At 33.7% G+C, this 16,407-nt stretch overlaps 1 protein-coding gene across 9 annotated transcripts in view; it reads right to left on the bottom strand.

Moving 5' to 3' along the window:
• The window catches only part of PRPF40A (pre-mRNA processing factor 40 homolog A), a 53,225-nt gene that overhangs the window by 15,056 nt on the left and 21,762 nt on the right, over positions 1-16,407 (bottom strand). For 4 of the 9 annotated variants that reach the window (XM_021702898.1, XM_021702897.1, XM_044913646.1 and 1 more), the window contains exons 6-11: positions 7,873-7,983; positions 5,780-5,900; positions 5,494-5,547; positions 3,924-3,948; positions 2,857-3,231; positions 300-408 (exon numbers count right to left, since the gene is read on the bottom strand). In XM_021702898.1, the coding sequence (XP_021558573.1) occupies positions 300-408; positions 2,857-3,231; positions 3,924-3,948; positions 5,494-5,547; positions 5,780-5,900; positions 7,873-7,983 (795 nt within the window). The remainder of the gene's footprint in view (positions 1-299; positions 409-2,856; positions 3,232-3,923; positions 3,949-5,493; positions 5,548-5,779; positions 5,901-7,872; positions 7,984-16,407) is intronic. The other 5 variants (XM_044913647.1, XM_044913645.1, XM_044913649.1 and 2 more) reach the window with 2 other exon arrangements.

The following is a 16,407-nucleotide window of genomic DNA, read 5'->3' on the forward strand; positions in this document are numbered from 1 at the left end:
TATAGACTAAAAAGAAAACTTAAACTGATATTTAACAGAGCAAGAATACTTAAGACCTTTGGTTAAAAGAGAAACTATTTTTATGAATAAAAAACATTATATTAAATACAGAGGTAGAATGTGCTGTGTAGTACACTGTACACAAAATATTCTTCAAAAAAAGGCAAATTTTGTTCATTTTTGCTTACAATAGTTTATGAAATTACTATTTTCAACAAAGGCATCAAGGTACTGACTGCATTAAACAGTAACTTCATTTATTAGATAATTATTGTATGTCACATAAAAATCTTTAGTACCTTTTCTTTCAATAATTCTTTAAATGCTTGCTTTGCCTCTTCCTTTGTATTCCAAGTATAGGTTTTCTTTGTTGGTTGGCTTTCCTCCTCTTCTTTTTTGGGAGTAAAACTAGAGGGAAATTCAAACATTGTATTTATAATTTAAGTATAAACATTTGCCTCACTTGGAAAAACAATGTTTTCATTATTTGTTTGATATTGAGGTTAAATTTTACAATTTTAGAATGAAGTCTCCTATATGAATCCTACACACTTACCTAAACATAAAGACATAAAGGTAATATAATTTTTTCCTGAAACATTCAGTTATTAGGACCTTGCATGACGGCTTCTAAAAGAAACAATTACACTAAAACATTAGTTCCACTAGTCCACAAATGAATACTCTTAAATGGTCTGTAAAACTTACCCAGTGTCTTCATTTCAGTGCCTTAATAAGTAAGGATTTGGGCAGTGTGCATGAATATAAAAAAAGATGCTGAGGATCTAAATCAGGATGGGAATACTACAACTCATGCACCAAATCTAGCCCATTGCCTGTTTCTGTAAATAGTTTTACTCATGAGTTTATATATTGTTATGGCTTATTGTGTCCTATCATAGCAGAACTATATCATTGTGACAGAATTTATGATCCACAAAACTGAAAGTATTTACTCTGTGATAATTTACAAAAAAAAGTATGCCAAACACTGACCTCAAACAAAAAGAATTAACATATCCAAGAATTGTCAACTGTACTAGTTTGGGGGTCTTTATGAAAAGGTCATATAATCCCTTCCTATATAAAGGGGAAAAAAAATGGAGAAAACCAAAACTAAGTAGAAAACTTAGGGGAAGATACTGGAGCAAATACTAACAACCACAAAAAATATATTCACACCCTCTGAGTCAAGTAACCTTACTTTGGGAAATTTATTTAAAATCATCAGAAATAGTATAAAGGGCCCAGTCAAAAATTAACAGCTATAAATGGTCTATACTACAGTAATTAAAATAAAAAGATTATAATGACTCAGGCACTTAAAGAAATACTAGAAAGAAAATAAGCAGGAAATAACTGTTCATTGCTAAAATTACGAGAAACAAATTACTGTAGAAAAAAATAAAGGATAAAAAAGATGTAAAAAAAATACCATCCCCCAAAGCTTAAATGTCTATCAAAACACTGAAATTTATGTATATGTAAATAATAAAATAATATGCCATCATTCAACATGATGGGGTATCCTTAAAATGTAAAAGACATCAGATATAGGTTTAATATACATATATAAAATGCATGTATTTTTAAATGCGCAGAGAAAGGGCAGAAGGAGAGCGTCTGGCAGGTTCAGTTCAAAGAGCATGCAACTCTTGATCTTGGGTTGTGAGTTAGAGCCCCATGTTGGGTGTAGAGATTATTAAAATAATAAAACAGGAGTGCGTCAGTGGCTCAGTTGATTGAGCATCCGACTCTTGCTTTCGGTTCAGGTCATGATCTCAGGATCTTGAGATGGAGCTCCAAGCTGGGCTCTGGGCTCAGAGGGGAGTTTGCTTTCGCTCTCCCTTTACCCTCCTCTCCTGCACGAGTGTGTGCGCTCTCTCTCTCAAATAATAAATCTTTAATAAAAGAAAACTTAAAAAAAAATAAAAATAAAAAAGGACCGAAGGATATAAGTAAAATGTTACTCTTTTACGCCTTCAAATATACCATTAGATTCCTTTTTCAACTTCCAAACAGAAAAAATTATAAAGCTATTTTCAACTTTGGGAAATGTACATAAAAATCTAAAAAGTATATTTACAAGAAGGAGTTGGGAGATGAAATCAATATGCTTAAATATTAAGATGGGTGATCATGTTTGGAATTTGACACCATGGTTAACATTTTTTTTAAAATATATGTGGACATCATTAAAGCCAGGAAGCATGGCTCAAGGTTACTTTTTTATCTATATAAAGCACAGCCATATGAAATATGACCAGATGACAGGGAACACAAGTACATGTGAACTATAAACTGACAGATGTAGCTGTTTTGCCATATTAAAAAGTTGTAGCAATTTAATTACAGTAACAGTTTTCCTTCTACATCCTACTAAATATTTTTGTCTACTTAATTTTTGCTTCTATTTGTTCAACATCAAACTATAGCACTTCCTTTCAGGGCTGTGCTAAGTCATATTTGAGACTGTCCGCAAAATAAAGTAATACTAATCCTGTATTTAAAATTTTGTTATTTTAATAATCATGGCTTTTTTGCACTAGTTTTGATTTAAAATTACAGCGCCACAACTGACGTATCTTGATTACTAAGGTGCTTGGTATCCCCCTCTAAATTTGTGCCTCACCCTCGATCTCTGAATTCTGCTTCCTAAAACGTGAGGATTAGTTTTTCAACAGTTTAAGAGCATGACCTCACAAAATTCAGCCTTGATAATGATTCATTATCTAAAGGCTCATGTTTTGATTCACACAAAAATTTTGAACACTCAATGGCCACCATGTAAACTGGCAATTTCTTGCATTAATGAGGTCTGGTACTGATTTGCAAAACACAAGTCACTGAACTTACTCAGCTACAGTTTCCTGCTTAGCTGTTTCTTCTCCAGTATTACTTGATACTTCCATACTCTGTTCCTGAACAGCAGGAGTACTAGTAAGTTGTGCTTGTTCTTCAGTTGAAATTGTCACTGTATTCTCGTTATCTACAACAGTAGCAACAATCGAAGTAACTTCTGGCTCAGGAACGACTGGGCCAGTTCCACCGACAGTGTTTGAAGCAGAGGTGGAAGCACTGGCATTGGCTGCGGCGGCGGCAGCAGCAGCGGCGGCGGCGGCAGCAACGACGGCGGCAGCGGCTTCCGCAGCAGCCATGGTGCTCATGGTGGTTGGAATTTCTGTTGTAGGAACCGGGGCTGTTGATGTTGTGGTGCACTCCTCTTGCTTACTATGTATTAAAAAACAACAAAAACCGGGTCATCTCCTTAAGTAATAATCAGAAAGCCAAACAATACTAGTTTTTACCATAAAATCTAATGAGTAAGAGAAACTACAAAAGGGAGAGAGGCAATGTGGCAAACTATTAAGCCATTTTAAAAGATGAAAAACACAGAATGACACTGGATTACTTTGATTTAACTGAGCAAACATTCAGGTTAATACAGGATAGGGACTCATGCAACACTCTGCACTTCCAAAAGTCCAATAATTGTTTTTGTTCACAAAATGCCCTACTATCAGACTGTATTATACATCATAAAATTTGGCCTATATCATAAATTTCTATAAGAACTTTAAATTTTATCCATTTCATATATTAAAAGGGAAACCTGAATACAGGAAGACATATATACTTCATCCATTCCCAAATTAAATCAAACCAAATTTTGAACTTTTCTACAACACAGCCTTCTTAATTCAAAGGATGCAATCCAAACTCCAACAATCACTGTCTAGTAAAGTGTCATTTGTATATCTTGAGTAAATATCCTTCTCCTGCCCCCAATCTCCAAAGACATCAAACCATCAGGCCTGACATGTTAAATACTATTTATACTATAAAGCAAATAGTTAAAACAAGAATGCTATATACAGGAGATACCAAATTTATAAATTGTACTGATGCCCAAAATTGCTTACCTGCTTTCTTCAGCTTTGATCATTGCTATTAAAGAGAAAAAAGCAAAGTTACATATGACATGGATTTTAAGTACAATCACTGAAAACAAACATTAAAGGGAGATAAAGAGAAGTTTCATACAGTAAGATTTAATTTACCATCCAAAAAAAACAAACTTTTTCAGAGCAAATTCTTGCTCCAAAGTTGCAGGGTAGCAATTAAAGAATGAAGACAAATTTAAACAACAGCAGTTTTTAGGAAAGTTTCTCTGCACACTGCTACTTTCCCAAAGGCTGCTGGCTATTGCAAAAACTCTCTGAAAATATCTGTATAATTCTGGATTAAAACACTATTTCCCCCAAGGGTAAAACTAATTGGTTTTTTCCCTAAGATACCAAATTCAAAATGAGACCAAATTCATATCATGAAATTCCAGCACAATATACTAGCATTGACAGGTAGATAGATAGTTATACACACCAACTGTTTTATACTAGGGTTATATCAGAAATGAGCTTGATATTTCTTACATGAATAAAATGGGAATCTACCTATCTACAATATTATTATTAGCCAATGCTAGTATAGAAATTTAAAGACCTTTAAAGATTTGCATTCAATATTTCAGCTTTTATTCCAATTAAATTTTTCTTTATGGGTAACAAAAATATTCAGCATCTTTGATAGGGAATGAGGTGGTCCACGTAAGTGGTAACAAAGCTGAACTTTATGAAAGTATTTAAAAAATTTATCCCCCTTTAATGGAAACCATTTCTGAAAATATGTTTAGGATGTCTGACAAAACATACTAAAGGAGTCATCATTACTAACATATTTTTCAGATACAATGATGATCTAAGCTAATTATGTGACACAAGAAAAAGGTAAGTAGACTTAAGACCACAGTTCTTCTGGGAAATTTTTATTCTCTTTACTGTCAGATGTCATTCCACACTGCAGACTACTTTATTAGCCCCATTTCTAAAATCTACTGCTTCTAAATCAATAATTTATGATACCAGATTCCATCAGAAGTGAGAGTAAAAGAACTAAATTTTCAATTCTCACTCTAATCTCTGCTATTTGAAGAACTGGGTTTCATATTAGGTAGTATTTCCAGATTCTCAGGGGTATTCTGAACAGTTGAGGATAATGAAAAATACTCCCTCTGTAAGTAAAGCATGGCATTTTGTTTAATTCTCCCATAACATAAAGGCTATTTTGCAATGTTGTGCTAAAATAATATCAGCATTAAATGTATAGTCTGATAATAAAAAAATTTAAACTGAACTCAAGGCTCTCTGCTATCTGCTATATGGGTTAAGTCACATATTGCATGTATGTACCCACACACACAGTTGTATTTAGAATTATTGTACATGATGTCCTTATTCAATTTTCCAATGGTAATTTTTTTTAAATCAAAGTATAATTTTAAAAGTTACAAGCTCATTTATAATATAACCCTTTAATGAATTTTTAATTAGAGGTTTCTCACTGCAGATTTATCCAATCATGGTTAGTGAACATTAGTAACATACTTTAAAAATGTTAAATAATGACAGAAAATGAATTATCAAAGCAGCTCACCATGCAGGTTTGATTTTGTAATAAGACTTCCAGCAACAATGGTATTCTGGTATCCTAGTTTCAGTGGAATCAAATCAAATAAAAATCTATTTAAAATCTATAGAACTGATATCTAGAGCAACAAGAAAATAAGAGCCCATAAAACTGTTACACCATTTAAAATGTTCTAATCATTTTTAAAAATAAGACCTGTGTTTGAACAATCCTATTTATGAAGGATTGTTTCAATGTGAATGACATAGATATGTAAAAAATTAACATTAAAAATTATTTTTTTCTGTGTTACCTTCAAGATCCTCAAGTTCTTTAGGTTTGGCCCAGCGGGATTCTTTTGTTTGAGAATTATAATAGTAAGGCTTTCCAGAGTCAGATTTGTATTCCTTCCAGGGACATTTAGATAAAAGTTGCTAAAGGGAAATAGAAATCCTCAGTAATGTATTTAGCATCACTAATCATTCACACTACTGTTTCACTAAATATTATCAATCTGTACAAATCAAATGTTTTTTTTTTAAGATTTTATTTATTTATTTGAGAGAGAGAGAATGAGAGAGAGAGAACACATGAGAGGGGATAGGGTCAGAGGACGAAGCAGACTCCCTGCCGAGCAGGGAGCCCGATGCGGGACTCGATCCAGGGACTCCAGGATCATGACCTGAGCCGAAGGCAGTCGCTTAACCAACTGAGCCACCCAGGCGCCCCAAATCAAATGTTTTTTTTTTTTTTTTTTTAAAGATTTTATTTATTCATTTGAGACACAGAGATACAGAGAGAGAGAGAGCGAGCGAGCGAGCATGAGCAGGGAGAGAGGCAGAGGGAGAGGGAGAAACAGGCTCCCCGCTGAGCCAGGAGCCCGATGTGGGGCTCGATCCCAGGACCCTGGGATCATGACCTGAGCCGAAGGCAGACGCTTAACCATCTGAGCCACCCAGGCGCCCCCCAAATCAAATGCTTTTAAGATAAGCCACCAATTATAGAATACTTAGTAGGTGATATTATTTAAAATATTATTTAATCTTTGCAATAATACTGCAACATCCATACTATTATTTCAAATTTATACTGTTACTTACAGAAAGTAACTTAAGATAATACACCTAATTAAGGGGCAGAGGCAAGATTCAAAACCAGGTCTAAGTAAATTTCAAATCTTATTTGCTGGTGCCATTTACACCCCCATCATAGGTGAAATTTATCATATGCATTTCACAGACTTCTCAAATACTAACAAAAGTAGGAAAAACATAAAAACTGGGAAAAAGCAAAATCTGGTTTACCCATGCTTAGATATCAGTTTTATGGCTAATAATTTATTAAACTTATGTGAACTATCTTATGTAAGGAAACAATAAGTATGATATACTTAAAACCTAATATATAAAACTGGTTAGCGTGGCATGAGAATGCTACGGAAAACTCCTATTTAGACGGTGTCTTAGTGATGATATTTAAGGAAGAAATAACTGCCTATATCAGTACTGGGATAAAAAAAAATTAGTCTATGCCAACCTCCCATCCCAAGTACGCTATGCATATTAGTGTGGTGGCCTGGAAAATATTTTTATATCCTCAAATTCCTTAATTAAGAGGGAGAAAATAAAGATACGCTGCCAACTTGGAAAAATCTCCAAGTGTGGCTTGAAATGCCAGATCAACTCTTACTTAGGACTCCAGAGTTCCTAATTAAACCATTTGCAATAAAGTTTACTCAGTTTAGTCCTTCAATCTAATTACCACACTGTATATTGTGAATGATAAAATTTGCAACACAAAAAGAAATACACATACTTTCAGGGGCTTTTTTCACAAAGACAATTTCCCACTCTAACAGAAGGATACTTATATTTTTAATTTAATTCCATCTCCATTACCCCAAACTCACTGGAAATGTTTAAGAATTCACTGGAAGACATTTGCAATCACCTAGGTTTGCTATAAAGGGAAAACAGTTTAAAATGTGATTTTAGGGATGCCTGGGTGGCTCAGTCGGTTAAGTGTCTGCCTTTGGCTCAGGTCATGATCCCAGCATCTTGGGATCAAGTCCCGCATCAGGCTCCTTGCTCAGCGGGGAGCCTGCTTCTCCCTCTCCCTGCTGCTCCCCCCCTTGTGCACGTGCACTCTTTCTCTGACAAATAAAATCTTTAAATAAATAAATTTTAAAAATGTGAATTTAAAGAATAGAGCACAGAGAGTCCTTTTGCTCTTCCAATTTATTCTTTAATCCTTCTTAATTTGATGCCACCTGATAAAGTTTACTGAGCAGGGGCAAAAATCAGTAAACAAAATTGGTTTGCCTTCTAACAATCACCAATAAAATCCTAAGAAAAACATGACTCAATCTATTTAACAATCCCTAATTTTAAAGCCTCAAACTTTTACCTCGGCAGGTGTTTTCAGATCATCTGGTTTCTCCCAAGTAGACTGTTTTGTTTCAGTATTGTAGTAGTAAGTCCTTCCATCAGGTGATTTATGCTCGGTCCACATTGATTTCTAAAGAAAAAAATTACAAAAAGATTTCAATTATTTAACAGTGCTATGACATTGAATATCAGTTTTCATTAGTTTCATTAATATATGAAGAAATTAAAAGTATAAAAATAGGCATACTTTTCACAGTTTAAGTCATTTAGAATAATTTATCAATGCAAGTAGTAGGGAGGTAAATGAAAAATAGACTTAAAAGTATTTCAAAAGTGGCATGGATCTCTCTCTTCTACAAAGTATCTCAGAAGTTTAAGGATAGGACTGTTTCTCTTAAGAATGGTAATTTTCTAACTAACACACAAAAGACAATCTATGTGCAACATAGGTTATCTTAGCTATGCCTTATAGCTAAAATATATGAAGCAGATGCTATTGTTGTATAGGTGGACTGATCATGATCTCAACAACGTGAATTCAGAGAATATTTACATCAAGTTAGACTAAGTTCTAGACTGACATGCCATAAAGATGCAGCTGTCAAAACTACAAAGGATGGGTTCTGGATGATAGTCAAAATTTAACAATCAAGGTGAAATTTAACAGGGATAAAATGTGAATCCAAATGCCTCAACACAAGATGGGTGAGAAAGTTTTATGTGACACTAGTTTGATATAAATCGATTTGATTTATATATCATCGATTTGATTTATTGATATAAATCGATTTTGATAAATTTGATAGAATATAAATCCGCTCTTGGACCCAGAAGAACTACTAGGAACCTACTGTGGTCTTGGTGGTGATAGTTTCTCAGGTATGCATTTATTCCCCAAATCATCTGATTGTACACATTAAGCATGTACAGTTTTATAAGTCAATCATATCCTTAATAAAGAGGTTGTTTAAAAAAAGTAATTTTACAAGGAATCATGAATGAATTAATTACTGAATGAGATCAAAGGTATTAAGTCCAGTTCCAGGTACCAGATTATTTAGGTAATAACAAAGTAGGCTTGAAGGAGTGATTAGAGAAGATCTATATCACATTTCTTCAAATCTAAGACAAAACACTGTAAAGATCTCTAAAAAAGAAAAAGTAAAATCATCTTCGAACTATCACATGCTTTTTAACTTACATTACATTTCTGAAAGATATATTCTTAGACACTGATTTTTATCACAATTCAGTTTTTTGAATAAAAAGAAAGGCAAATAGAATAGTTCAGCTGTTCTTTAAACTTCATATTGAGACCATTTTGTGTATGAGAGCTGCCGACATCCATTATATTCCACACAATATCATCCCCTTTGCTATCAAAAATATTGGTAATGCAGCATTAAAACAAACACAAAAAACTAAAAACGACCAGTACTTGTTCTTAACTATCTTCTGTCCCTACTTAAAGGTGACCTTTTTTTCTTCCTTATTAACTTTATTGTGAAATAGCACATACCTACTTTTGATTTCTGCTTTGGGAATGTGGCTCAACACATATCATTTCATTGCTTTTTCTACTCTCTCACCATAATCATTTTATTCCTAAGCTGATAAGAGTGCTATGCCATTACTTCTAGAACTTTCTTTCAAGCCACTGACATTCATTCTTCTGATGCTGGCACTTTTTGTTGTTCAATCATGCACAACTAAGCCATAACTGCTGTCTGGAGAATGGAGATCGTAAGACACAATGGATTACAAGATGAATCTCAATTTCAGACATGTTCAATGGTCAAAGCAAATATGCTAAGTGATTTAAGGAACATTTGCAAAAGGTGGGGATGGAGAACAAGAAAAGGGGACTTAAGAACACAAATGTGATTTTCAGACAAATAGATGAGGAAGATGATTATTTTCTAAAACTTCTGAGAAGAAAATTAGAGTTAATGTGAAGGAATTTTAAATAGCCATTAGAATTCAAAGAAAAAACTTGACAAAATTTGAGCTGTTTGATAAGAAAATGTTTATCTCTTCTTATACAGATTAAGTCCTCTCACATCACTATTTACAAAATGGAATCTGCATGGTATAGAAAGATAGTTCAAAAAGTGTATTAAATTCTTTAACTTGTTCTAGCACTGTGTGCAGGATAGGACAACTACAATCTCTCTGGAGCAAACATTATAGTAACTGCTGGAAAATATTTGGCTTGCTGCCACTTTAACATCTAACCAAAAGGTGATGTGATTTAGAGATACATGAAAGCTTCAACTGTATGAGTACTGCTTCATTTGACAAATTAAATCCTGCTAAGGTAGACAGAGGTTTATATTTCTTTCATATTAAAAAAAAAAAAAGGGGGGCGCCTGGGTGGCTCAGTTAGTTAAGCAACTGCCTTCGGCTCAGGTCATGATCCTGGAGTCCCGAGATCGAGTCCCGCAACGGGCTCCCTGCTCAGCAGGGAGTCTGCTTCTCCCTTTCCCCCCTCTTGTGCTCTCTCTCTAATAAATAAAATCTTTAAAAAAAAAAAAAAATGAACTCTAGCATCTCAGGACTGCACTAAAAAGGAATCTCTTAAGTTCCAAAATTATATTTGAATTTCCCAAGTAACATCTGCTAAAGGGCATTCAGAAAAGAGGAAGTTCACCAGAAATAAACTCATGAAAAAATGGAATTAAAAAGGGACAAGGTACACTTGACCAAATAATAGGGATAAAGAGAAGAAATGTACAAACCAGTAAAACAAACAATAAAGCAATTTAGTATTCACTAGCTATTATTTTATTTAAGCCTTACAACTAACTACACTGCAAAGCAGCATGAACACTATCCCCATTTTTCAAATAAGAAAACCAAGGTTTAGGAGGGTTAATAACCTGCTAATAGTCATTCAGGAAGTAAATAAAACTAGAAATAATTCAAATTTTCTTCTAAAGATCAGGTTTTACCCACACAAATGCTGTGTGAAGGATACTATATTCAGAACAGTCTACTTGTCAATAAGGACACATAAACTCCTGATCTACCAATGAGTGGTAAGCATTGTGCTAATTGCTTTGCATCAATTCTCAAATTAATTCTTTTAATAATCCCGCCAGGTAGATACTATTTATTATCTCCACTTTATAAGAAGAGAAAAAGGAACACAAGAAAGTACAGGAACATGCCCAAGGTAACACAGCTGGCTAGTGAGTTCATTACAACATTGTCCTGCCCCACCCACTAAGGTCCTATTGAAGAGCAAGGCTCCAACACTTTGCATTACGAGAAACAGAATCATTTCAAATAGGAATATAAATTCTGTACTAATGCCTTTAACTAATATACCAAATCTACTTATAGAAGTCAATTCTGGAGAAAAATGATTTATCTGATAAATTTTTGTTCCTTTTCCTTAAATGTATCTAATTTGCAACTTAAAGTAAAACTGTATCTTGTTTCTGGCCAAAACTAGTAATATTTTAGAAGAAAAATTTAAAAACAAATGTATCTTGAATGTTGAATATAAGATGCAGAATGGCATAAAATGTTAATGAGTATGTCAATAATTAACAACTGTAAAGATGTCTTCATAGGATAAAACATGACTTAGGCAAGTATTTACTAAATATGGAGAACAGCAGAGTCTATTCGAAAACTTATTTTCCTAAAAATTACTATTTTTTTAAAAAACACAAGACCTTTCAGAGCAATAAACAAATGCTGCCTATCAAATACTTAGACTGCCCTTGCATAATCAGAGAAAACCTAACAAAGACTTAGATGTGTATTCTGAATGGGTCAAAACCAGGACATTGCTTTTAACCGTAAGTTATTTGCTTTGAGGACTTGTAGGAACAATTAAGATAATCCTTGCATTGGAGCTTTAGAATTACTCTGCACTTATGTCACAGATGACAGACTTCCCCAAATTATTGTTATTACTGTGACAGTTACTGTCAACACAAATGGCAGTTCTGGGTAATAAACCCAAAGTCAGCATTTTCACAAATGATAAAGTGGAAGCATAAATTTGCAAAGTAAGACATTAAAAAACTATCATCCTTAATATACAAAAATCTACTACAATCAACAAGACAATCTTATGGGAAAATAAACACGACCATTAACAGAACTTAATACAGACAATATAATTAGATATTCAACTTCATTAGTAAATTAAGGAAGCATACATTAAATGAAAACTTTTTGTTCTTCAGGTCAGTGACAGTTAAAGACTTAGTATACAATGTTAAAAGGATGTGAAGAAATGTGTACTGTCACACTAGTGTTTGGAATGGAATTAGTATTGGTTTGCTGCCAATTTACTGGTTCTCATCAAAACTGAAAATGCAAATAAACAAAAGAAAAAGAAAAAGATGCAAACAACCTCTTGATGCTGATATTTCACTCCACAAAACCCCATTTATATAGTTGCAAAGATGTACAAGAATGTTCTCCACAGGATTACTTGTAATGAGGAAAAATTAGAGATAATTCAATATCCACCCACAGGAAAACCGTTCAATTAGGGTCCATTCATACTGTAGATTTATCTTATGGAGATCTGTTTTTTAATATAACAGAAAACGTCTAAGATGCAGTTTGAAATACAAAGTGAGACACTGTGATATAGCAGCAAAATATATACCGAAAATTTTTAAAAGAAAAAAAAGACTTGATAAAAGGAAAAAAAGCATATATATATTTACCAAAACAACTAATATACTTTTCAGATATCAAGAAGCTAGTCAACAGTTGGGCTGTGAATAAATTCAGTACTCAAACTATATAAACATATGTACATCGGGTAAACATTTATACATATGAGTATTTCTGCAGTAACGTGTAAGTTCAACTGAATGAAACCAAAAAAACATGACTAAATCTAAACACTAGCATTTTAGAAAAATTCTAAATAAGGAACTACTCTAAATAAGGGAAATTAATAAAAAGCCAAAATATAAGATTAGAATTAAGGAAGAACATAATCACGAATTTACAACCAATTCCCAAAATCTAGAGGAAATCATTTCCTCAGACTATTATAATTCGTCCTGGAAGAAACACATCATACATGAATATTCCAATTACTGTAGAAGCAACTGAAAGATACCCAACCAGATTAACTTCATAGCAGAACACCACATAAGCTTTAAAGAACACAGAATTACAATGTCCTTGTTTCAGGTCATAGGAAAAGATGAAAAGCTCTTTATTAATAATAAAACTCAAAAGAAGAGGTATCAAAAAAGCAGGTAATGTTACTTATGAATATAAATCTTATAAACCCTCTATGTCAAAACTTAAGCAACACAGTTAACTTAGTACAAAAAAATGTCTAACAACCATGAGCTAAGTACTCAAGAAGCTAGAAAAAAGGCAACAGAGTAACCAAGAAGGAAATAAAGATGACAGCAGAAATAAACCGAATGGTTACCCCTTCCAAAGAAACAAAATAATGGCAACGACAGGATTCTCACTCTATGCTAAATAAAATAGAGATATATTGAAAAACATAAATAAGAAGAAATTTAAAACTGGAATAGCTCAATAACCACTAAAGAAATTCAAATAGTTATCCAAAATCTCTATACTCAAAAAGTATTAAGTCCAGTTTTTAGTTGTGTTCTATCAAGCTGTTAAATAAGTTTTGCAGCATTTATATAAATTGTTCTAAGGACCAGAAAGAGAAGGGTTATTACCCAGACACAAACAACCTAAATAAAATATTAGCAAATTGAATTCTGAAGGAATTAAATATACGTGTGTGCACATATATACACCCTTAACACACTTAATAACTAGGCTTCACCTTAGTAATGCAAAAATGAGATATCAGAAAATATATCTGTGTACTTACTTGCACATTAACAGACTACAGAAGAAATATCATATGACTATCTCAGTAGATAAGAAAAAAAGCACTGGAGAATTTTAAAAATCAAGTTCGTGGGGCGCCTGGGTGCTCAATCGGTTGAGCATCTGATTCTTGATTTCAGCTCAGGTCCTGATGGAGCCCCCGTGTCAGGCTCCAGCCCGCTTAAGATTTTCTCTCTTCCCCTTCCTCTGTCCGCCCCCCCCACCCCGCCCCACTCTGATGTGCATGCATGCACGCTCTCTAAAAATAAATAAATAAAGTTCATAATGACCTCTCTTAGCAAACCAAGAAAAGAAGTGTCAATAAGGGTTGTTTATCAAAAAGCTATAGTAAACATCCTATTAAATGGAGAAATTTAATACATAATCCCTTTAAGAGAGAAAAAAAGGTAACGATGCCAGCTTATCATCATTGCTACTTGCTCACCATACTACTAGAGGTTTTGGCTGAGACAGTAAAAGTTGAAAGATTAGAAAAAAAGGAGCCGAAACTCAAATTTAAGCTCTATTACAAAACGACACAAAAGAACTGACTACCATGTTCACTGATATGACTTAGTATTATAAATATGCCCCCACAATCTATAAATTCAATGCAACTCCAATTAAAATACCAAAAAGATCTTCTTGGACACCTGAAACGGATTAAAAAAAAATTTTTTTTTTAATTTTTTTTTTAAAGATTTTATTATTTGAGAGCGAGAATGAGAGAGAGAGCACATGAGAGGGGTAGGGTCAGAGGGAGAAACGGACTCCCTGCTGAGCAGGGAGCCTGATGTGGGACTTGATCCCGCGACTCCAGGATCATGACCTGAGCTGAAGACAGTCGCTTAACCAACTGAGCCACCCAGGGCCCTAAAAAAATTTTTAAAAGATACAGTGCAGGAAAACACAGAGACCAATAAAAATATTCAGATTAAAAGGGAAAACAGGTAAGCTATAGAGTAAGATAATACAATGCTATTTATAAAAAAAACATGTATTATATATAAAAAACCTGAAGACTTCACTGAAAAACCTATTAAAAATAAATTCAAGAAAGAAGGATACAAAAATCTGTTGCATTTATTAACATGAACAAACTATCAGAAAATTAAGGAAAAAAATCCCATTTACAATTGCACCAAAAATAATAAAATACCTAGGAAAAAATGTAACCAAGGAGGTGAAAGATCTGTACAAGTGAAAACTAGGACACTAATAAAAAAAAAAAATTAAAGACATAAACAGAAAGACATTCCATGCTCACGGATTGAAAAAAATTAATATTGTTCAATGTCCATACTACCCAAAGCAATCTACAGACTCATTGTAACCCCTATCAAAATTCCAAAGGCACTTTTCAAAGAAATAGAACACATAATCCTAAAATTTGGATGGAATCACAGAAAGACTGAACAGCCAAAGCAATCTGAAAAACAAAACTGGAGGCATCATGCTCCCTGCTTTCAAACTATACTACCAAGGTACTGTAATCAAAATAGTATAGTCCTGGCATAAACAGATATATAGATCCATACAATAGAATTAAGATCTCAGAAATGAACTCATGCATAAATGGTTGATTTATGACAAAGGAGGCAGGAATATGTAAGAAAGGACAGCCACATACAAAAGAATGAAACCAGACTACTGTCTTCCATCATGCACAAAAATTAACCCAAAATGGATGTAGGCTTGAATGTAAAGCCTGAAACCATAAAACTAGAAAAAAAGATAGGCTGTAAAAGCTCCTTGACCATCAATCTTAGCAATGATTTATTGGATCTGATTCCAACACCAAAGGCAACAAAAGCAAAATAAACAAGTGGACTACATCAAATTAAAACCTTCTGGCACAACAAAGGAAATCATCAACAAAATGAAAAAGCAACCTACTGAATGGGACAAAAATATCTGCAAATCATGTATATGAGGGTTAATATCCAAAATATATAATGAGCTCATACAACTCAACAGCAAAAAACCCCGAATACTCTGATTAAAAAATGGGCAGAGGATCTCAATAGACATTTTTCCAGAGAACACATACAGATGGCCAACAGACATATGAAAAGATGCTCAACATCACTATCGGGGAAATGCAAATCAAAACCACAATGTGGTATCACCTTATATTTGTTGGAATGCCTATTATCAAAATCAGATAATAAGTGTTATGAGGGTGTCATTGAAAAGGAAATCTTCATGCACTGTTGGTGGGAATGTAACTAGTATAGCCCCTACGGAAAACAATATGAAGGCTGCTCAAAAAATTAAAAATGGAACTATCATACAATCCAGCAATTCCACTTCTGGGTATTTATTCAAAGAAAATGAAAACAGTAACTCAAAAAGACAGATGTACTCCCAGGTTCAGAGCAGCCTTATTTACAATAGTCAAGATACAGAAATAACCTAGGTGTTCCTGGATGAATAAATGGATAAAGATGTGGAATACACACACACACACACGAACACATGCATGCACAGAGAGGAAAACTATGCAGCTATAAAAAGAATGAAATCTTGCCATTTGCAGTAACACAGAGGGACCTTGAAGGCATTATGCTAACTGAAATAAGTCAAATGGAGAAAGGTAAGTACCATATTATCTCACATGTAGAATCTAAACAACTAAAAATCCAAACTCAGATATAGAGAACAGACTGCAGGTGGGGGTTTGAAATGCATGAAGAGTGTCAAAAGGTAC

Source organism: Neomonachus schauinslandi, chromosome 3, assembly GCF_002201575.2.
Source record: "Neomonachus schauinslandi chromosome 3, ASM220157v2, whole genome shotgun sequence".
NCBI classification, from domain to species: domain Eukaryota; kingdom Metazoa; phylum Chordata; class Mammalia; order Carnivora; family Phocidae; genus Neomonachus; species Neomonachus schauinslandi.